Source organism: Urocitellus parryii, chromosome 3 (genome assembly GCF_045843805.1).
Source record: "Urocitellus parryii isolate mUroPar1 chromosome 3, mUroPar1.hap1, whole genome shotgun sequence".
Taxonomy (NCBI): Eukaryota; Metazoa; Chordata; class Mammalia; order Rodentia; family Sciuridae; genus Urocitellus; species Urocitellus parryii.
In genome coordinates this window covers 218,245,440-218,268,009 of record NC_135533.1, presented here as the reverse complement: position 1 = coordinate 218,268,009, position 22,570 = coordinate 218,245,440, and the positions used below count along the sequence as shown (strand labels likewise).

Sequence of the window (22,570 nt, the reverse complement as noted above, 5' to 3'; positions counted from 1 at the left end):
CTGGGTCCGAGGCCCGTGACTGGCCAGTGCTGGGGGCGTCGTCCGCTTTTCAAAGTGGCCGTGTGTGGAAGTCCTTTGGGCACCCACGACTCCGACGCGGACATCGGTGGACACTTTTAACGTGGGGCCAGTGAGAGGGGAGTAAGTGGAGGCCCCGCCGGGATCCCATTGCCCATCTTCTCGGCCTCTGGTGAGGCTGGGCCTCTCACGTTCCTGCTGACCGCCGCGCTCTGCCTTTTGTGACGAGCCTTTTCACATTTTGATGTTGTCTGCCCTCTCCTTATCGGACCTGCGCTGGTTTCTAAGGCTGTGACGACCCCCAGCACCACCCCGTGACCACAGCTCAGAGCTCTCTTAACAGGGTCAAAACTGACTCTTGGAGGTTTTTAAAAAAAAGTCCCTCTTAAGGCACAAAACACAGAGGGACATGGAGTGTCAACAGGAACACTGCGTCCGCGGCCCAGGTCTTCATAAGGCGTGGTCAGGTGACTGAAACAGCGCAGAGGGACCGTTTTCAGACAGAGAACACGGGTTCATTTCAATTTCTGAGAGTATATGACAATGAACATCTTTAGGGCATCCTTGCCTTTTCCAAGTTTAGGGAGCTGGACAGTGCTGCCTGGGCCTGCCTTTGCCTGTGCCACGCAAGTCAAACAGCTCTGCCAGCCCATGCCCACACTGACCTCTAAGCAGTTTTGAAAATGCCGGTTTCACCACATCCTCACCAGCATGGGGTTTGATCAGCTTAAACATCTTTGCTGACTTTGATGAGTGCCAGAGCACTCTGCGTTCTGAATCCTGTCCCTCTTTCTCCGGCTCTTGTAAGGCTGGACTTACACGTCGGCTGGTCATTTTGCCTCCTGGGAATATCCCAGGGTGGAAGAAGGGCGAACCCAGTGTAAGGACGAGGGGACTCCTCCTCCCATGCACGGACCCTGGGCATCTGTCTTTTGGGAACTGGCTCCCGTCCTCTTGCCCCTGGACGCCCAAGCTGGGGATGGCCCTGTCCCCTGAGCACAGAGCTGCAGTATTTGCAACCTGCTCACTCCTCCCACCGCCGGGCTGTCCCTGGGCTGGCCGGGGGCCCAACAGACCTTACACGGCACCCTGTACCGTCCCGTCTGGTGGCGAGGGAAAGATGCTTGGAACAGACTCGGTTCTTGTCCAATGTTTTCGATCCGTGGTAGGTTGGGCCCGCAGAGATGGGGGTCAGCTGCAGGGGCACAAGCGCAGCTGGCTGTGTCCCGCACCATGTGAGACAGAGCTGGTGACCAACCAGCTTGGACACTCACGTCCAAGGGTTGAAGGGGCAGCCTGGTTTCCTCCTCTGTCTCATGGAAGGTGGGTCCTGAGACAGGCAGGGAGACACAGGGGGTCAGTGGGAGGGAATGTCCCACGTTTTCTGGATCTCTGGTGAGGCTGGGCCTCTGTCATGGGCACGCTGACCATCTCGCCAGGTGCAGTGACCATGCCTGTCATACGAGCGGCTGGGGAGGCTGAGGCAGGAGGATCGCCAGGTCAAAGCCAGCCTCAGCGATGGAGAGGTGCTAAGCAGCTCAGCGAGGCCCTGTCTCTAACTACAAAACAGGGCTGGGCGGGGCGCGGCTGTCAGGCCCCAGGTTCCATCCTCAGTGCAAAAAACAAAAAAGGAAGAGGGAGAAACCAGGGCCTGATTTTGGGGGTGGAGGTGCAGATTCTGAGCCTATTCAGATCCCAGAGACGCCCCACCTGGTGCCCTCCGACCACCACTTCATGCTAGCTGACCTCGGGCAAGAGCCTGACCTCTCTGAGAGCCGGTCTCCGGGTCCCTGAGATGGGCACAGGGCGCTGAGCTGCCCAGCAGCTGAGGGCGTGAACTCACAGCAAGCACCCGGACGCTTGTCAGGCCCAAAGGTGACCTCATGGAGAAGGCAAGGGGACAGTCAGTGGAGGCCTGGGACCGGGGCTCTGTGTCCCCACGACTGCCCCATGGACCCGGAGCCCTGCCCCTGACAATTGGTCTTCCCTCCCCTCTGTCCGCTCTCCTCTTCCAGGTACCAAGTTCCACAGGCCAGACAGGGGGTCAGCGGAGGCCCTGGGGACAGCAGCGGCAGGGGTCTCCAGTGAGCAGTCCTGCCCCTGCCACCGCCAGCCAGAAACCAGGAGAAAGGTCAGGGCGAGGGTCCTCAGGTTCCTGGCGTTGGGGTCGCCCCCCCATGGGAGTTCACCTCTCAAGCCTCAGATATTCCTCCAGGAAAGGGGCAGAATGTCCAGGCGCCACGAGGACACCTCAGCGTCTCAAGAGCCGTCGTGGCCAGGGCTTCCTGGTGGATGGCTACTGACCACGTGGCCGATACTTATTGAGCAACTACTCGGTAGGCAGAGCTGCGGTCCGGCGCAGTGGCCCGACAGCGCCCAGCCCCCGAGCTGCCCCGCAGCCCCCGCTGCACCTAGGATCAACTTCCAGGAGTCCCCCGACTCCGCAAAGCTGTCGCCGGGCTGTCCGGGCCTGGTTCTCCTCCCGCCCCCCACCCTAGAGTCCCGCCAGGAGAGCAGGGAACTGCTTGCACAAAGGGTCCCCCCGAAACCGGAGCCCCAGGGGGGAACGGCTGGGGTCCTGGGTGGGCAGGGAAAGCCAGACCCGAGGGCGACTACGGCAGCCGCCCGTCCAGCTCTCGGCGGGAGCCGGACCCCACGCACCTCGCTCACTGCGCCAGACGCAGAGCTGGGGGAGGGGGCGGCGCCTGCTCTGCGGCTGCCCGAGGAGGGGGGGCTGCGGGAGAGCGCTGGGGGGGCGCTGCGGCAGCGCTTCCCGGCCCGCGGCGGCCCGCGCGGCAGGGGCGGGGTGCTGACCCTCCTCGGCCCGGCCCCGCCCCCGCTGCGGAGGCTTCGCCCTTAATCCTGACCCGGGAGGGGGCGCCCGCCCCCCCCACCCACAGGGCCGCGGCGCTCGCCCCCCGCCCCCGCCTGGAGACCCTGCGGGACCCCCAGGGGACCCCCGCCTCCAGGTCTGTCGCCCTTGGTGTCCAAGTCTGTCTGTGTCCCCGTCTGTCCCCGCCGTGCCTGTGTGTAACTGTGTATCCGGGACACCTGCGCTCCAGGGCCCGGGCAGCTGGGGGAGGGGTCTGGGGTCGGTGCGGGGGGTCAAGTCTAGGTCTGAGTGTCTCTGTGACTGTCAGTCTGTGAGTCCCTAGGTGACAACCCGCAGCCTGCGGGCGTGCGTCTGTTCGCGGAATCCTGTAGGAGGTGCGTGTCCGCGACATCCCGCGGGCTGTGAGCCCGGTCCCCGGTGTCTGGGTGACACCCTGGGCTGTGTATGTAACACGCTTCAGGCACCCAGTGCGCGGTGTGTGTCCGTGTCGGAGTCGCGGAGGCCAGCCGCGTGTGTCCCCGTCCCCCGCGAGTGTGTGTGTGAGCGAGCGCGCGCGCGCCGCGCGAAGGTGGATCCTCTCTCCGCAGCGAACCGGGCCGGGGCCCCACGACCCGCCGCGGCTGCCGCCGCTCGCTGGGCCTCCCTCGGCGCTGGCCGGGCCGGGCCCGGGATGCAGCCACAGCACCAGCCGCCACAGCCGGAGCCGGCGCGGGGAGCAGCCTGAGCGCGGGCGGCGCGCGGGACCGGGGGGAGGGCGGGCCGAGGGGAGGGTCCTGCGGGCCGGGGGGGACGGGCGCGGCGCGCCCCCTCCCTCGCGCGCTCGCGCCCTCCCCCGCGCGCCCTCCCTCGCCGCCTCCTCCCGCCGCCTCCGGCCCCCCCTCGCCGGGGACCGAGCGCGCTCGCTCCGGAGCCGGCCTCGCCTCCTCGCAGCAGCGCCATGGTACGTCGCCGCCCCCACTTTCGTTTTCGCCCGGGGACTTTTTGGGGTGGTGCGTGGGCTCCGGGCGAAAGTTGCAAGGTCTGGGGGGGCAGGAGGCAGGGGCCTCCCAGAAGAGCAGCTCGATGCGGGGACCCCCTCTCCGCTTGCCCGTCGCCACCGGACCCCCACCCGCCGATTCCCCCGCAGGGGGCGGAGCTGGCGCGCGGGGAGCAGCGGGGGACCCCAAGTGGGGGGCCCTTCGCGGGCGCCGCGGAGTTGGCGGGGAGGGCGGGGCTCCGGGGAGAAGGCCCCCCCCCCGCCGGCCCCCCGCCCGCTCCGCTCCCGGGCCAGACCCGAGGCGGAGGGCGCGGCCCTGGTGCACGACCCTCCAGTGCGCAGCCCGGGGGTAGCCGGGGCGGAGGAGGGGGTGCGGGTGCCGGCCGTGCGGGCCGGGGGTCGCGGCGGCCTCAGCGGGGTGCCCCGGCCCGGGCGAGCGCGGCGCGCCAGCTAGCGGAAAATGGCCGCTGCGGAGAGGGGCGGAGAGCGCGCCGCGGCCGCTGCCGGGCGCCTTGAACTTGGAGCCGGGCGGGCGGCCGTGCTCGGCGCCGCGCAGGGCCAGCCGCTGGGCCTGCCCTCGCGCCGCCCGGACCCCGCCCCCTGCTGACCCGGGTCCCGCTGGGGCGCGCGTGGGGTCCCAGCCCCGGGGGATCCCTAGGTCCCTGGCAAGCGCACCCCAGGCCGGGAGGGGCAGAGACTGCACTTGGGGATCCCCGTGTCCTGTCCGCGGGCTCCGTAGCGTTGCATCTCGAGGGGTGCCTGGGGGGCTCCTGGGCTTCTGAACCCGCCAGCCCGCGAATCCGTGGGAGCGTCCGCGGTCTGTGCGGCTGAGTGGTCCGGTACCTGTCCGTGGGTCCGCGGGTCGCGACGCGTCCTCTGTTTTATGCATCCATGTGTGCGTATCCACGTGTGTTTTGTGTTGCCTGTGTGTGTCACAGCTTTGTGTGGCTATGGGACAGCCTGTGCGTCTGGGTAACTCGGCGGCTGTGCTGGGCGTCCCAGCGGGATGGTCTTGTGAAACTGTGTGTGTCCCTGGGGCCCTGTGTCCCTGGGTGACCGTGGTGTGTCCGTGTGTGTGTGTGTGTGTGTGTGTGTGTGTGGCGGTTGTGGGATGGGAGTATTGTTGGTGAGTGGGAAACTGTCGTGTGGCTGCGTCCCAAGAGACTGTAGGGTGTCGCTGAGTGCGTGTGACTCGGGCGCTGAGTGTCCCTGGGGATGGCCCCCCTTCCCCAGTTCCTTTTTTCCTGGAGCCGGGGCTGCTGGGGGCGGGGCAGGCCCTTCCTCTGCCTTGGCAGAGTGCTTTCCCTCATCTCACCCCTTTACGACCCCTTAACCTCCCCCAGCCTCAGGGTCCCCCATCCGCTGGGCCCAAGGTGGTCCTGGCTTGAGGTTCCGGCGCGAGGTGGCGCCGGGACGCGATCACCCAGGGGCTGCGCGTGCGCGGGGACCTGCCCCGAGGGGGCGGGGCGGCGGGGTTTCCTCCCTCCCTCTGCGGCTGTGGAGGTCCCTGGGGGAGGGCGGTTGCCGAGGTGTGGGGCTAGGACAGGCCCCGGGGGTGGCCAAGGAGAGCCCTGAGACCCCTATGCTGGGGAGACCCGAGTGGCGCGGGGGCCGCCCCCAGGCCTGCCTGCACACTGGCCCCGGGTGGACCCGAAGCAGAGCGGTCGCTGAGTTCTTCCCCGCCTGGGGGAATCCGCCTGCCCCCACCGGCGCGTTTTTATATAATTTTCTAAATATAAAAGCCTCAAGGCCAGGCCAGAGTCTCAGCTTTTTTTCTTTGAAACCCCATCCCATTGGGGATGGGTTTGGGAAGGGGAGAAAACTAGCCCTGCCGTGGCCCACTGAGACACACACACACACACACACACACACACACAGGACAATTCCCAGCACTCAGGGTCGCCCCCCAGGGACTCCCGCAGAGCCAGACACACCCAGGCTGCACCCCCCTCCTGCCGTGTGTGTGTGTGTGTGTGTGTGTGTGTGTGTGTGTGTGTGTGTGTGTGTGTGTCACATTCAGAGCCCAGGTATGTCCCCCCCCCCGTGTGCACACACAGAGCTGCACACACGCAGGTACACACAGACTCCTGCTCACACCTGGAGATGGGTGCACACAGGCGCAGCACCCACACTTGTCCCCACCCTCGACCCCTCCCCTGCCCCTGGGTGTCCCTGCAAGGCCCAGGGGGAGGAGGTGGCTGTCATCCTGGGGGGGGCAGAGGTGTGTGCTGGTGAGGGTGTGACCTGCCACTGCCTGTGTGACACCACGGGGGTCCACGGTGGGGTGTGTGTGCTCACGGGAGTGTGTGGTCCTGTGGAGTGTGACTGTGGTGTGTGTCTGTGGCTGCTGGTGTGGTTGGGGGCAGTTCTGTCCCCCTGCGGTTGAGAAGAGCTGTGCTGTGAGGCCATGGTGTGCCTGTGTCCTGCGGGGACCTGGGGGGGAGGCCATGGTGTGCCTGTGTCCTGCGGGGACCTGGGGGGGCCTGTGGGGCTCTGCTCTGGGTGGGGTCTGAGGCCAGGTCTGGAGACCTTGCTCCCAGTGGGGGGGCTGTTCCTCTGTGAGTCTGTGTCTCCGCCTGACTGTGTCAGGTTGGGTCTCCTGTCTCTCTCTGAGCCTGTGACGTGTGTGTGTCGGCCCAGTGTCACGTCCCACCTGGACCTCTTGTGACTGAAGACCTTGACATTCCTCCTCTGAAAGACGCAACTCCCATGGACCCTTGCGGGGGGGGGGAGAGGTGGTGGGGTCAGCAGGTGCACACCTGGCAGGGTTTGCCCCGTGGGACCGCTGTGAGGGTCCCCAGGGTCTCTGTTTCTTTATTCCACGAGCCCTGGGAGTCGTCTGAAGAGGATCCCTAGTATCCAAAGTCAAGCTGGAGGTCTCTGTGTTAATGTCCCCAGGTTCAGACCCACCTGCCACCTCTGGGTGTGAGCAGTTGCCAGAGAGCAGGCCCAGGTCTCAGGAAGACCCCGTGAGGCTGGGGTGCTGGAGGGGAGCCCTAACCTAGAGCCAGGCCAGGTTCCACCAGCTTGGCAACGAGCCCAAGCCCACACGTGTGCATTCGTATAAATGGCACACGCATGTTCACTTCAAGGACACACCTGCATCCTCAGTGAAGGGGCCCTGGCATCTGCAGAAGGGACACACTTGTGTTGTCATAAAGGACCCTGTGCATTTGGTGGGCGTGTGCAGTGAAGAAGAAAAGATTCTCACTGAGGCTTGTGAGCTTCTTGCTGAGCCTGTAGCCGGGATGTCTCTGCCCCAGAGTGCACTTGACAATGTCTGGGGTCGGTTCTGGTGGTCCATCTGGGGAAGGGATGCTCCTGGCCTGGGCAGTGGCCAGGGATACTGCTCCATGCCCTGTGGCACCCAGAATGCCCCCCCACAAATGCCCGCAGTGCTGGGGACGTGAGGCTTTGGGCTGCTTCTTGGCTGGGCCCTGAGTGGCCCACGGAGGAGCCCTGCTCCCCACCGCTGCGTCCTGCCGCGGCCTCAGTGCCTCAGCAGAATCTCCAGAGACGGGCATGGAGGCCGAGCCTGATGTGGCTACGAGCACTACTGTTGGGGGTGACCTTCTTTGTGGGACAGTGACAGGAGAGTGCAGGGGTGGGGAGGGGGAGACGGCATTTTCGTTTTTCAACAGATGAGCCACATTCTGGTATCTCCTGTGCCCACTCCTGTCCCTCTACCAAGGTCCAGATCAGCCAGTTGCTTTCCTAGGAAACCACCACAGCCTGGGCACTGGCTGTGGGCACTGGCTGGTTTATCCCTAGCCCAGAGGGGCAGGAACGGTCATCACCCCATTTCACAGAGGAGACACTCATCAGGCAGCAGCGACCCTGCACCAACCCGAGTGGGCGAGTGGGCGAGGGAGGAGGTGGGCAGCTGTGGAGCCTCTCCCACCTGCAGCTGCCCCCACCCTGCGGGCAGGAGTATTAACATGTCTGCAGCAGTCCAGCCTGAGGTGTGTCCTGAGATGAGGAAGCTGAGGCTTCCCAAGGGCCATCTGTGTACCCCAAACTTTACCTTCAAAAGGAGCCCTCCTGCAGGAGGGGGACCAGGCTGCAGGGGTGCTGGGGGACTTCAGCTTCTGGGTGCCTTCGAGGGTTTACCTGGTATGTGCTTGCGGCACGTTTTAATAAAATAGGCCTTAGGTTGGCATTTGGATCCCCAGACACCCGTCCCCATCATCCTGGGGTTTTAAGTGCCACCCCCCTCCCCAGCTGCACAGTGAATTTTAAAAGAAAAGCATCTATGCAGTGCAGGATGGTTTGGGTAGTCGTCACCCCATGCAGTGGGGAGTCTCGGGGGGCCAGGGAAGCGGGGCTGTGGGGTCCTGCTACCTCCTGGCTCACAACCCTGAGCAGGTGCTGGTGTTCCCCGGGTTCCCCTGCCACAGGGAAGTGCTGCAGGCACCTGGCCCTGAGCTTGGGCAGCTGCCCCAGGCTGGGGAGAAGGTCCCGTCCAGCTCAGAATGCTGAGTCAAATGGGCAGGCTTTCCAGGGGGCTCTGAGTGGGCTTCTGAGAAGGTCCGGGCTGTCATGCTGTTTGTTCTTGTGCCAGGAGGACACCTGAGGTGGGGATGAGGGATGCAGCAGCCTCTAGACGGACTGGGAGAGTGTGAGCCTGGGGAGGACCCAGCTGGCCTTACACACCCTGGGGGCCTCCACTCTGGGGACGTGGCCTGTGCCTCTCTTGCACAGCGAGAGCTGCAGCGCTCTAAGAATGTGGATTCTGGGGCCAGGTGGCCTGGTTCCAAGTCCACATTCCCTGTGCCTCGTTTTCCCAGGCTGCAAAATGGGCCGTCCTTTTGGGCTGGAGCTGGGGAATGAGGCCTTGAGGGTTCATCTGGCAAGCCAGCCTCCTGCTTGGCCACCGTCATCCTGGGTCTGGGGAGAAATATGGGCGAGGCCAATTGCCCCCACCCCTTTGGCACTGACTGAGCCCGAACAGATTTCTGGAGGCCCCTCCATTAGTGGAAGCTCTTCTGGCCAAAGGAGGGGGCGTCGTTTCCAAGCCTCTCCAGCGCCGGAACTGCAGCCCGTGTCTGGATCTGGGGGCCGGAGGGAGAGAGGGTGTCCTGGGACGCCCCCCCTGCCGTGCGCCCTGCGGTGCGTCCTGTCGGTCGTACATCTTTAAGGCGAAAGACGCGCGCTCCCGCCGGCCTCTGCGCACGTCACTTCTTCATTCTTTCCCTCCCCCCTTGGCTCGTTCCTGCAACTTCCCGGCCAGCTCGGGGCGGGGGGAGTGGGGGGCGCTTGGACCTCCACCTCTGACACTCGGGGTCCACTACCAGCCCGGCCCCGACCTTCCCAGTTGACCCCGGTGGGCAGCCCCAGGGGACCCGCTGCGGTCGGGTCCGTGGGTCCCGGGCAGCGGTCCCAGACCCGGGGTGGGGACGGGTAATTCTAGCAACGCTGGGGGCTCGCGGGACGTGGGGGGGTCTTTCCTCGCTCGCGCTCTTTTTTCCCTCGTTTCTTTGAAAGTTGGATGTTGAGAAGTGGGAGGTTCGCGGTGGGAGGAGAGAGAAATTGGGGGGAGGGAGAGGACAGGCTGCCAGAGGGAGGGACAGAGACAGGGAGACAGGGGGGGGCAGGAAAGGAAGAGACGCGGACAGAGACGGGGAACCGAGGGAGGCGGCGCTGGAGAGAGGGAGCGAGGGAGGGAGGAGCGGCGGCCGCGGGAGGCGGCGAGCCGAGCGCGCCGCGGGGGGGGGGGGGCTGGAAAAATGACTCAGTAAGTTCCGCGCGCCCGCTCCGGCCGCCCTGCGCCTCCCGCCGCGCCCGGGATGTATTCGTCCCCGCTCTGCCTGACCCAGGTACGCGCCCCCCAGCCCGCGCCCCCGGCCCCGCGCCCCCGCGGCCCGGCCCGGGAGTTTGGAAGCTGGCGGCGGCGGGTCGAAAAAGGCGCGCGTCCCTCCCGCCACCCGGGCCGGTGCCCCCTCCTTGGGGCCCGGGTCCGGTGGAGGATCGGAGGATCCATTAGGCCGAGACCCCCACCCTGGACCCCAACTCGAGACCCCGGCCTCGCCCACCGCCCCCCGGGACCCCTCGCGCTCCTGGGCGCGGGTTTGGGGCTGCAGCCGCGTCCTCCCTGCACTCCACTCGGGGCGCACTGCCCCCGGGCGCTCGGGAAGGTCGGGAGGGGGAGCCCCCGGCGCGGCGGAGGCTGGGCTGTGCGCAAGGCGCCTGCCGCCTCCAGGAAGGAACCCAGGGGTCCCGGCTGGACGCTGGGCCTCCCCAGCTGTGCTGAGAAGAGCATCCCTCTGCCTGGTCCCCACCTCCCCCGGCCCAAGTGGTGACCCCCCACCGCAGCCCTCGGGCGCCTTTCCCCCCATTATTGGCCCACGTGTGCGTGGAGGGGGAGGGGGCGCGCGAAGTTGGAGCGCGGGGGCGGGGAGGGTGCTCTGACGTCCGGCTGCCCCGCCGCCCCACCCCCAGCACCCTCCCGGTATTTTCGCCGCATGGATTCTGAATTATTGAGCTGCCAGAGCGGAGCGGCCGGAGCAGCGGGGTCTGGCCTGGCACTGCGGAGCTGCGCGCCCTCGCCAGCCCGGCACCTGCCCCTGCCCCCTCCCGCAGCAGCTTCTCACCCCTGGCCGCACTCCCAGACTGCCCTGGGCTGAGCCTTCTGCAGTGACCCAGGGGGTGTGTGGGGAGGGGGTGGCTGCCCTGTCCCAGGCCACTGCCCAGGGGACTCCTGGCCCCCCACTGCCTGCCGAGGCCCCCAGGACCACGTGGTTTCCAGCTGGGCACCCCCCTCCAATTTTGCTGTGCGATTTTGGGCCAGTGGGTGCCAGCCTCAGTTTCCCCAGGTGTCAAGAGACTGAGGCAGGTGCAGCAGAGAGCCAGCACAGGCTGCAGGGGTCCCTGGAGGGAGCCTGGCTGCTCTCAGGTCCCTGCCCAGGTCCCCCAGGCATAAGCCTGGAGTCCCCATTCAGGGTGGTTCTCACTGGCCCTCCAGCTGCCACTCAGGTGTCCCCACAGTGAAGGGGGGAGCTGGGCCAGGGGGTGTCAGGCCTCCTGTGATCCCTGGTGACCTTGGTGAGCCCCTGCTCCTTTTCCTTTCTGAGCAGCTTTGGGGAGGAGGGCTGCCAGGGCAGGTGTCCCCTTGAAGCCCCCCGAGGAGGGCGGAGGGAGGGTTCCGAGGTGGGCCTGCTGTGTGGCCTTGGGCAGGCTTTGAAGCCTCTGCACCTAGTAGGTGGCCAGTGGTGCCCGCCCTCACCCTCTGCCTCCCCTCCCTGGCTCCCTGCAGGGGGTGGCTGCAGGGCCACCAGGGAGGCTGGTCCAGGGCCTGCTGCTGTGGAATTCCCCCACAGGCTGGTCCAGGGACAGGCCTGCGTCCACGCTGCCTTGGGGGAGGGGACCGCCTAGCCTTGCCCCAAAGAACTTGCTGTGCCGACTGTGCCTCAGTTTCCCCAGGAGCCGGGTGGGGTCAGCCAGGGGGACAGCTGAGGGGCTCGAGAGATCCAGGTCTGAGCGAAGACCCCGAGATGGGGCAGGGATGGGGAGACACAGGTGAGAGAGAGCCCGGGCCGGGGGTCCCCACTTCAGGGGCTCCCCTGAGACCCTCCCCTGGTCACCCTGCCAAGGAGCCTGGGACCCCTCTGGGTCCTCTGTGGCCCAGGTGCAGCCCTGCAGCCGGCTCCCTGCGGGTGGCTCAACCTGAGCCCCTCTGACCCCACTTCTGACTCCACTTCCTCTCCTGTCCCTCACAGTGGTCCCTCCCTGCCTCTGTCCCTCCTGGCCGCTGCCTCTCTCTCTCCACCAGGGTCCCTCTTCCCTCCTCCCTGTCCCCCTGTCCCTCCTGTCCTCTCTGGGTCTCCTACATGGCTAATTTCACAACCTGAGTCCAACCTAAAATAGCTCCCTTTTAGCTGATCCGGCCCGGATCCTTCTGGGGAGCCCAGGCCTGGGGGGGGGGCAGTGCCTGGTGCCAGCCCGCGCTGTGCCACTGGCTGGCCTGCGGGGGGGGGGGGGAGCGGGGCTGCCGCGGGCCGCCCTGGAGGATTCTGGGAGCCTGTCCGGTCGGTCGGCGGTGACTCAAGTGCCTTTTCACTTTTACTCTTAAGAGGAACTGCGGAGCCGTTATTTCCATAAATCCTGCTGGCGGGGAGGTGGCCTCCCGCCCGCCGCCACCGCCACGTTAGTTATTCCGGGTTTGGGGCCAAATCCCTGTTGGCTGCCCGGCCCAGCAAGAGGATTCCCTGGCCCCGCTGGGCCTGGGCCACCGCGGCCGCCGTCCCTCCCTCAATCATTCACCCTCCCTCACCCCCTCGGCCCCCACCTTTTGAGGCTGAGGGAGAGTGCCCGGCCTGTTGGGTTGGCCAAGCCTTCCTTACAGGCCCCTGCTGAGTGCCAGGGGAGATGGGGAGGCAGGAGGCCTGCGTCCAGCCCGGGGGCGGGCTCTGGAGGGGCATCAGGGGTCATGCAGGACCAGGGAGCCCCAGCATCTCGCAGCTGGGAGAGGGGCCAAGACTCAGAGAGGGTCAGGGCCCGCCCAGGGTGGCACAGCACGGCTGTGGGGCCAGGATCTGGGGCTGCTGCCCATCTGGCTGTTGGGCCTGGGCAGGTGGGGCTCACAGAGGCCAGCTCCCCCTGACCCCCCTCCTCCTGTGTCCCCCTGTCTCTGCGCCTCCCCACCTCCCCTCCCCTCTCTGCGGCGGGCGAGGTGCCTCGTGGAGCCAGGGCCGGCTCCCTGTAAATCACCGAGCTGGATTCTGGCGAGTCAGCGTTCTCCCCGCTCGCTCCCTCTTCCTGCCAGAGCCGCCTCCCTCCCTGTCCTGAACTAAATGGATGGGAAACACCGCTGTGTCCGCCGGCTGGAGGCCGCAGGCCCCGCGGGCTGCCCCCCACCCGGGCGCCCCGACCCGGCGCCCGCCCGCGGAGCAGCCGCCTCCCCCCACCGCATGCCCCGCCGCAGCCTCTGCAGCCCTGGTGCAGGACGCAGCCCTGGTGGGGGCGCGGGGCAGACCCGGTGTGTCCTTCAGATGCATGTGAAGGTCTTGCTCAGGATGCACGGAATCCACTTGTCCTTGTCCCCAGTTTTGCAACTCTGGGGACGTGACCTCAGGCCCCACCTGTCCCGGCCTGTTTCCCCGGCTGCCTCCACCGAAGGACAGCCTGCAGGGACACTGGAGGTGTTTGGTGCAGGGTCTGGCACACAGTCGGTGTTCCATAAATGCCTCTTGCATGAATGACAGACTCTGCGGGCTGGGGGCGGGTCTGGCCTTCCGGGGCCTGGGCACCCACTTCAAGTGGGACATGAGTCTCTCCCAGGTCTTCCCAGGACAGTGCTGGCATACAGCAGGTGCCACAGGAGAGCTGCAGCCCGGTCCTCCCCCCTCAGCACTGTCCGCCGCTCTGCTGTGCCGAGTGTGCACTCTGTCACTCTGCTCAGCGCTACCCCAGCTTTGGGCCCTGTGAGAGGGTCAGGGTGGCCCAGGGTGGTCCAGCACGGTTGTGGGGCCTGTGGTCTCTCTGTCAGACCCCCAGATGGACCCAGCCGTGCACTGGGCATGCAGAGGAGTGACAGGCAGACGATGGCGTGGGGTTCAGAGAGGACAGGGGCAGCCCGGGTGGCCGAAGCCATGGCCGAGGGACCGTGCGGTGTGCTCAGGGGCTCAGGAGTGAGGCTGGCGGTCAGGATAGGGAGACGGGTCCAGCCGGGCACCCTGTGGCTGTGGGATGCTGGGCGGAGACTTCAGCTCTGACACCCCAGCCTCCTCTTGTCCCCAGAGCTGACACCGCAGAGACTCCACCTCCCTGAGCCTCGGCTCAGCCTCGTGCTTCTCCAGGGACACTGAGGGGTGTTTTGGGGGACATCCAGGGCCACTTTGGCAGGGGTCTCCACTCTCTGGACTCACTCAGATTCTCCCCGGTTGACCCCGGAACCCTACACCACCCCCTGTCCCCTCCCACCTCCCTACTCCCCCTGCTGTGCCTCGGGGCTCAGTTGTGCCCCAGGGACTTTGCTTCCTCCACCTCAAAACCCCTCCCCCACTGCCATCCCTCAGGTCCTCATTCAAGGGTCCTCTTCTGCAAGAGACCTTCTGGGCTCCTCACCCCACCCCTCCCCTAGGGCTCCCTGCCGCCACTCCTCCAGATGCCCTCAGAGCGCTCTGCTCGGCCGGACATTGTCACCCACCTGCTCAGCATCCACCCCTGCCCCACGTCCGGATCCCAGTGAACGGGGTCACAGCCGTGCCCAGCACCACTCAGGGGCGGGCGCCCAGAGGCCCCCGTAACCGCAGCCCCATGCCTCCCTCCCTCGTGGGGTCCAGCGTCAGGAGCTGTGCTGCGCTGAGCTGGGGGAAGGGTTTGTCCAAGGCTGCAGATACGCAGACTGCCACTCGCCAGTGGCCTGCCCTTGAGCTGGCCGTCCACCTGGAGAAGAGGACATTGGAACTCGGGCTTTGACGGATGCATAGGAGTGTGGGATACGGGCTCAGCAGGCGTGGAGACAGGACACGAAGCCTCAAGTCCCAGTTTGCTGCTGGGGAATATGGGGGGGGGCTCAGCAAGGCCTGGACCCCAGTGACCCCCTCCCAGCATCTGTCCTCTGGCCAGCAAGTTCCAGCCACATTGGGGTTTCTGGGAACGGTCCATCCCTGTCCCTCCGCTGCCTGGCATCTCTGCTTCCAGAGCAAGGCAGGCGCCCATGCCCCGCCACGTCCCTGGCCTCTAGTTGTACAGAAGGAGAGACGGGCCCCTGTGGGTGGCCGTTTGCTCCTGGGTCACAGGGACAGGAGATGGAGCCAGCACCACCCGCCTCCCTCCCTGCCAGTGGGCGCCTTAGCCTGGGGACCCGGGTTTGGGGAGGGGGTGACAGGCTGGGCTGAGACCCCACCCGTGGGGCCCCCCGTGAGTGGAGGAGGCCTGGGCCAGCCGGTCACGCTGCCGGCGGAGGCCTGGGGACAGCGGCCAGGGCTGGTGGAGCACAGAGCCCCTCCGCTGCTGGCCCTGCTGTCTCCCTGCCCGGTGGCCTGTGGGCATCGGCGGTGCTGGGGACCAGACCCCTGGCGTGGCAGGTCGTGTGGGGCCGGGAGAGTGCCTGGCCCTGCTGCTCACCTGGTCTGACTCCCACAGAGGCCGAGGGAGGACCGGGCAGCGGTCCCTGACCCAGTTACAGCGTGTTTGTCTTCCTGACTCCATGGCCAGCTGGGGTCACCTGTGACGTGGGCCCCACCCCTGCCCGCCTCCCTGGCACCTCTCCCAGGAAGGTGGGGGGCTTCAACAGGGAGGGCAGCGCTGGACCTCAGGGAGGGGCTCAGGGGGAGAGGCTCCAGAGGGAAGGTCCAGGGACGGGACGCGGACCCCTACCCCAGCCAGCGGCCAGCGCGCCTCAGCAGGGCTCCAGTGAACACCGGGCTGGGGCGGAAGCCACTGCCTGCAGGGATGCTGCTGCCCGGGCCTCCTGCCCTCCTGGGCCTTCCATGGCCAGTGAGCGGGCCCCACAGTCTCCCGCCTCTTCTCTGCTAGGTGGCCTGGGCTCTGGTCCAGCTGTGTGCCCCTGACAAAGGGCTCCCCGTCTCTGGTCTCCGATGTCTCCTGCACCCAGACCCGGGAAACTCTGGGGGCGGATGGGGACAGGGTGGGTGGCCTCAGCTGGTCAGGTTGGGGGAGGAGAGGCAGTGGGAAAGGGCCCTGAGGTCCAGTCCCGGCCACAGCTGTCACGGTGACTCACACTTTAGGGGACATTGGAGGGGAGCTGAGCTGGTACCGGCCCGGCCCATCCTGCCCCGCCCTGGCCTCCCCAGGCCTCGGCTATTTCGGGAGACTCGGTGATAGGCAAGATCCCATGTCCCCTCCCTCCAGCACCCGTGGCCAGAGGCAGTCCCAGGGGACACGGAGCAGGCCGCAGGTGGACAGGGCCCAGCCAGCCCAGCTGGCCAAAAGCCTGGGGCCCAGAGGCTGTGACCACTCCTGTCTCCTGCCCTCGGGCCTCGGGTCCCATCAGCTCTGGGCAGGAGAGCTGGCCTTCCCCCCTCCTGAGGTCAGGCCGCGGGAACGACGGCAGTGCGCCCTCCGAGCAGCAAGACCACAGTGGCCAGCACGGAGGGGGTGCTCGGTGGCCCAGGGGGACGGTGGGATCGGTGGCCCAGAGAGGCGCCAGGAGGCAGTTCCCAGCTCCCTCGGGCCCTGCAAGGCCAGGCCCAGCGCGGGCACTCCCTGCGCTCAGTGTTTCTCTCTGAACAATGGGGAGTGGGCCCCTCCCACCGGCAGGGGTCAGTCCTGGAGGGCCACTGGGGCTGGGGCTATTTGCCCGGAAGGTCACAGGGCTGCAGGTGCCAGGGCCCTGCTCAGCGACCCGTCCAGATGGGGGGACAGGGCGACAGAGCACAAGCGCAGCTTCAGTGCAGGTCCCGGTGCCTCCTGGCCTCTGCTCCCCGTGGGCACGTGCGTGTGTGGGGCGGGCTGGGGGATGGTCAAGGCCTGCCCGGGGTCTACCCTTCTGTGTGTGACCTCTGTGGTCCTGGGCTGTCCTGGCCCCTGGCGTGGGGCTGTGCAGGAACCTCACCCTTCCATGGCCCCTCGGCCCGTGCCTCTGCCAGGCTCTCCGTCCTCAGTGCTCTTGTTGATGTCACAACTGGCAGAGAAGGTCCCCACCGGGCCTGCCCAGCAGGGGTCTGGGAGGCCAGGCGGAGCCTGGCTCCCTGCACCATTGAGCACCCGGTTTGCTTGGTCCTGCTCTGGGCAGTCTGGGGCAGGGGCTTGCAGACCAGAGCCCAGGACCAAGGCCCGGTGTCCACTTTTGTCAATGAAGCCCCACTGGACCACGGCCAGGCCCCTCGCCTAGATCTCACGTGTGGCTAATTTTGCGCAAAAATGCAGAGCGCTGGCCGCAGAGTCGGGGGCCTGGGCCGCGTTCCGGTGAGGCCTTTCCCATCGGGGCTGCAGCCCGGGTTGAGCAGAGGGAGGGCGGGTCCGGGGAGGCCTGGCTCCGTGGGTTCTGTGGCCCTGAGCCGGCGCGGCCCGCTGACCGGTGGCCTCTCCCACAGGATGAGTTCCACCCGTTCATCGAGGCGCTGCTGCCCCACGTGCGCGCCTTCGCCTACACCTGGTTCAACCTGCAGGCGCGGAAGCGCAAGTACTTCAAGAAGCACGAGAAGCGCATGTCCAAGGACGAGGAGCGCGCGGTGAAGGACGAGCTGCTGGGCGAGAAGGCCGAGGTGAAGCAGAAGTGGGCGTCGCGGCTGCTGGCCAAGCTGCGCAAGGACATCCGGCCCGAGTGCCGCGAGGACTTCGTGCTGGCCATCACCGGCAAGAAGGCGCCTGGCTGCGTGCTCTCCAACCCCGACCAGAAGGGCAAGATGCGGCGCATCGACTGCCTGCGCCAGGCCGACAAGGTGTGGCGGCTGGACCTGGTCATGGTGATCCTGTTCAAGGGCATCCCGCTGGAGAGCACGGACGGCGAGCGCCTGGTGAAGGCGGCGCAGTGCGGCCACCCGGTGCTCTGCGTGCAGCCGCACCACATCGGCGTGGCCGTCAAGGAGCTCGACCTCTACCTGGCCTACTTCGTGCGGGAGCGAGGTGAGCGGCGGCGCCTGCGGGTCGGGGGCGGGCGGGGTGGGGGGCGCCCGGGTCCAGGGGCGAGCTCCAGGGGCGGCGCCGGGGTCCAGGGGCGGGGTTTAGGAGGCGCGGAGTGTGGGGGGGGCGCTGGGGTCTCCAGGGCGACAGTGGCAGGGGTCCTAGCAGGAGGCGGCCTGCAGAGGGCATGGCCAGTGCCCTGGGGACCTGGGGGAGAGGTGGAGCAGGAGAGTCCCAGGGGTTGGCCGGGCACTGCCGGACCCGGAGGGGGCTGTGGATCTCAGCCTGAGGTCGGCAGCGGTGGTGGCCCAAGGTCTCTGATGACTGTGTCCTGGAGGGTCAGGGGCAGGTGTGCAGGAGGAGAGGCCACCTGGGGCCTCCGGAGAAGGCGGGGCATCCTGGGCCTGTCTTGGCCCCTGTTGTCCACTCAGGCGGCCCACAGCAGCCCTGGGGTCACCATCCCCGATGGGAGTGGGCAGCTGGGTGCCATGGCGCTGGCTGTGTGGCTCTGTGTGGCCGGTGCCTCCCGGCTCCACAGCAGATGCCCAGCCCAGGCCAGCGGAGTCTGCAAGACAGGGAGACGGTGGCCGCTTCCGGAGGAAGAGGTGTGGCTGAGCCAGGGCTGTGGGGTGGCCAGGCCCAGTGGACGCTGGGCGCCACGGTGGGCAGGCAGCCTGGGCAGAGGTGTGAGGGCGGGTGCAGGCCCGTCCCCAAGGGGCTGGGTCCCGCTGCTGCTGGTCACGAGCCTGTTTCCCTGGAGCTCTTCAGGGTGCCCAGCTCAGGGACGCCGCGGGGATCCACAGGACCCTGTGTGTGGCAGTCTGGGCACTGGCCTGCCTGGGGGTCAGCTGAGACTGTCCTCGTGTGGGGCTGAGTGCGCCGGGGCGGGCTGTGTGCCCTGGTGGTGAGCAGGGGCACAGGGACCCCGCCCAGGCCTGCGGTGCCATGGCCTCCCGGCATTGGCCTGCCCCGTCCCCGCCTTCCCCCTCCCCAACAGCAGGACACCCAGCTGTGTGGAGGCAGGGGGTGGACCAGGGGCGTCTGGTCGTCGGGGAGTGCAGTGGACAGACCAGGTCAGGGCTCCCCAGGGGTGACCTTGACCCCAGCCCCTGCCCAGCCTCCCCCACTGATCCGCCAGGAATTCCCTGGGGCCGGAAGTGAAGTGGGGTGGGGGCCGAGAGCCACTCGAGGTGGCCCCCTGTGGAGGGCCTGCGGGCGGCCTTGGCGGCCTCTCATGGCCGTGGGGTCCTGTCCCCCCACTCCCCCGCGGCCCGCCCCTCCTCCTCTGCGCTGAGCTGATAAAATGTCGAAGCCGGTTTTCTGCGGCGTCAGCACAATCTGGGCGCCTCCCCCGCGGCCCCCACCGGCAGCCAGCGGAGCCCGGCTCCAGACACCTGGTCCAGCGGCCACGCCTTGGCCGCCGTCTGGTCAGCCTCCCTCCCCTGAGGCTGCGGCAGGTCAAGGCTGTGCCCTCCCTGGTTCCCAGCCCGTCCCCCAGGGGAATCCCTGCCCAGTGGCCCAGCCTGCGCCCGGCTCCGGGGGTGAGAGGGGCCGGATCCTCTGGCTCAGCCGCCTGCAGGCTGCGTGACCTGGGGCCAGTCACCCTCCCTCTCTGGGCCTCATCTCCGTGGACAGAGGGGGCCGAGACAGACAGAGGCAGCGGGTACCAGGGTGGCCACTCAGCGAGACCCTCACGTGGCTGAGGACGGGCCGCAGGCTGTGCCCACTGGCCTCGGTCCCAGTGCCCTTTGCCACCTGGGCATCATGGTCTCCAGTCCTGTCCCTTGGCAGTCCCTCTGCCTGCGGAGCCCTCCCCGTAGAGAGCCTTTGGGTCAACGTCCAGGCCCTGGGTCCAGCTGCAGGTCCGGGGCTTTGACCAGGGAGCGCCTGGGCTCCCTGCCCCCCGGAGTCACCCTGGGCGCATTGTACAGAGAAGCGTGAGAGGCCCAAAGAAAGGGCCGTGTCCCGCGGCCATGGGCCAGGAGGGCGGCCCGGGCAGCCCCGCCTGTGCTGCCCACACCGGGTGCCTCACCCTCCACGGGGTGGCGTGGACGCTGGAGGGGGCATCTGGCCAGCGTGGCATGGCCCCTCCTGGCTGTGCTGTGCCGTCGGGCCACAGGCTGCCCTGCAGGAGCCACGCTGACCCAGCTCTCCACCTCTGTGCCAGGACCCCGTCCTCTGCCGGGCCAGCTTCAGTGACCGTCAGTCTGATGACAGGGGACAGCCACCACCTCCCTGCCCCAGTGCTGGAGGGGTCCCGCCTGGGCCGGAGCGTGGCGCCTGGCTCCTGTCCGTCCTGTGGTGGCCCTGGCCCAGGGGTGGGGGTGGGCGCAGGGCCTGGGCGGGCGGCTCTGGTCAGCTGCAGGCGGGAAAGTGGACCTGGGCCTTGGAGCCGCAGAGTGAGCGAGGACAGACAGACAGACAGGCGGGAGACTCGGTGAGGAGACGCTCTGGGGTTTCCGAGGGCGGGAGGTGGGCGGCCACGGGAAGCCCCTGGGCCCGATTCCCAGGGCTGGACGTGTGTGCCCAGGGCAGCTGAGCAGCTCTGGGGACTCTGCTGGGGCCATGAGAGAGGCACGTGGGGCCTGTGGGCGAAGGGTGCCCTTGAGGGGGCGGGGCGGCCGGGCGAGAAGCCAGCAACCCGACGGGCAAGAGGGAGAGAAGGTGGCGTTGGGCAAGGGCAGAACAGGGCAGGGAGGCTGCAGCCAGGCCACTCTGCCTGGGGAGGGCCTCCCAGGAGAGGCCACTCCTCACCCTCGGCCTGTAGGAAGTGAGGGAGCCAGTAGGAGGAGAGGGAGCCGGCGCAGCCCGTGCAAAGGCCCTGGGGCTGGGCCTGCCTGAGGCTGTGGCAGGGCCAGGACCTGCCCTGCCTGTGGGAGTCTGAGGAACCAGGACACAGAGGGAAGCCGCTGCCCAGGGCCCGCCGCCCAGCCGGGCCTCCCCGCCCCCTCTGGCAGCCCGAGAAACCCGAAGCGCGGGCGGGCACCGTGCCAGGGCGGGGGAGGGGCTGCCAGGCCCGCCCGCTCCGGCAGCTGCCAGCCCAGATGGTGCCCATCTGCTGACGCCGCCGTGGGCCGGCCTCCCGTTCCCGCCTCACACGGTGCCAAGCTCCCGCAGCCGGGCCGCAGTGGCGCTGTGGGCTGGCCAGGAAGCCCGGGCCGCGGGAGGGGCTGGGGCGCCCAGAGCGCGGGAGACGTGGGGAGGCCCAGCCCCGCCGGGCAGGAGTGCCAGGCGCGGGGACGTGCCCTCTGCGTGCCAGGCCGGGCCCAACACACCCTCCTCCTCCCTTCTTTTCCGTTCCTTGCCGTTTGGGGCCCAGAGCTCCGCGACGCCAGGCGGGCGCTGCCGCTGGGCCACCCCCGGCCCCTCCACGGTCCTGGCAGAAAGAGACTCTGATCTCCTCCTGTGTTCAGATACAAGGCAGAGGCCCAGAGAGGGGCAGCCACTTGCCCAAGGTCACACAGCTTCTAAGGGCAGAGCTGCACGGAGACCCCCGAGTCCTGTGGGGAGGGAGCGAAGCCCCTGGTTAAACACTCCTGAGGTCGTCCAGGGAGAGCCCCCCCCCCCCGTGGACGGGAGGTGGATACGTCGAGGACACGGCCTAGATGGGGCCTGCTGAGTGCCTCGTGACCAGCGTCAGGGACAGCCTGCCGTGAGGTGCGGCCTGGGGGGTGCAGGAGCAAGGGCCTCAGGAGGGACTAGGGGACCCGGTCGGCCACTGCCCCCCACGGCCTGCTCTGCCCCGGGAGCCTCCGTCTGCTGTCTGTGCAGTGGGCACTGGGAGCAGGGGCCCTGAGAAGCAACCAGAGGTGCTCAATAAGTGCTGGCTCCTCCTGGCTCTCTCCCTGGCCCCCGGAGCCGGGGAAGCCCAGCTCTGCACTGAGCCCAGGGAGGAAACGGACTCAGGTGACCACGGGCGGCCGTCACTGGCAGCCAGGTGTCCGGTGGCGGGGGCAGGGGCTCTGGCACCCTCCGGGCCGGCAGCCAGGTGGACGGCCACCCGCCTGCGCGGGGTGGTGGCTGCCGGCGCAGGGTCCAGACGCCAGCTGAGGGTGTATTTTAGGGACCGCGGGAGACCTGGGCTCCTGTCCTGGTGGAGGGCGGACGGTGGGCGCGCTGGGCGGCAAGTGGGCTGGGCTCCGGCTGCCCGCCCGAGGGGCCACTGACCCAGCCGTGCCCGAGGCCAGGGAGTGGGGAGCCGGACAGTGCCGCCCAGTGCCCAGGACTGCCCACGCCCACGTGTCCCGGCCAGTGGGGCAGCGGCCAGCCCCTGCCTGGCGAGCAGGCGCCACACACACCAGGAACAGGCCACACTCCACCACCATTTTGCCAATCAAGTTGCAAACAGTGATAGATAGTGACGTCCACGTGACGGTGACCACGTGTGTGCTGTGCTGGCGTGACAGCAGGAAGGACTGTCCGTGGCGACCACAGGATGGTCACTCACTCCTGCAGCACAGCCCCCAGCCCCCCGCGGCTCGGCTGTGCAGCGTCAGGAAGCGAGTGCACATCTCTGATCTCCGCTTCCTCATCAGTGACCTCCGGGGGGGAGGGACCCCTGTGCGCAGAGCAGGGCTGCCCTGGGGAGCAGCGTCCACCCGCTGGGCGGGGTGCTCTGCACCTGTGGCTGCCCCCAGCGTGGCGGGCTGCAGTTGCCACCCTGGCCCTGTGCCCGGGTGCTGGGGGTGGGGAGGCTGAGGGCAGCTGGGGACAGCTCTGTCCCCCTCTGCCGCTGCCAGGCCAGCCCCTCTCCCTCCTGCTGGGTCAGAATGGGTGAGGGGCAGAGGAGCGGGCACTCGGGGACACGGGTGTTTGGTCCGATGGGAAGGCTGTGGCCCAGGGTGGCCCCCTGGGTCCTGGCGGCTCCCAGCAGACTTGGAGGGGTGCCAGGGCACAGGGAGAGGGACAGGGACCGGCCTTCCCAGGCAGGGGACCCTGGAGTCCCCAGGCCAGAGTGCCTCCCAGGTCCTGTGGGGTGAACCCCGTGCCCTGGGCCGGTCCTGGGACCTCCTTGGCCCGGCCCTGACGGTGGCAGTCCCAGAACTCTCCAGGTGGCCCAGGGCAGCCGGTGCCCGTGGTCCAGCGTGCAGACCTCGGGGTGTCTGGGCGCTGCTGTCCCCGGCTCGCGGAGTCCCTGGCCTTCGCAGCGCGGGTCTCACGCGCATCTCCATTGGATGGGCCGCGCTCGAGGTGCCCAGAGCCGCAGGTGGCCCCTC

At 67.9% G+C, this 22,570-nt stretch overlaps 1 protein-coding gene across 5 annotated transcripts in view; it reads left to right on the top strand.

The window, feature by feature from the left end:
- Nucleotides 1-3,723: 3,723 nt before the first annotated feature.
- Nucleotides 3,724-22,570, top strand: part of Nfic (nuclear factor I C) — a 47,660-nt gene continuing 28,813 nt past the window's right edge. For 2 of the 5 annotated variants that reach the window (XM_026404268.2, XM_026404266.2), the window contains exons 1-2: nucleotides 9,475-9,643; nucleotides 16,826-17,357. In XM_026404268.2, the coding sequence (XP_026260053.1) occupies nucleotides 9,614-9,643; nucleotides 16,826-17,357 (562 nt within the window). In that variant the 5' untranslated portion in view covers nucleotides 9,475-9,613. Of the gene's footprint in view, nucleotides 3,792-9,474; nucleotides 9,644-15,609; nucleotides 15,820-16,825; nucleotides 17,358-22,570 lie in introns of those variants that run through there. The other 3 variants (XM_026404265.2, XM_026404269.2, XM_026404267.2) reach the window with 2 other exon arrangements.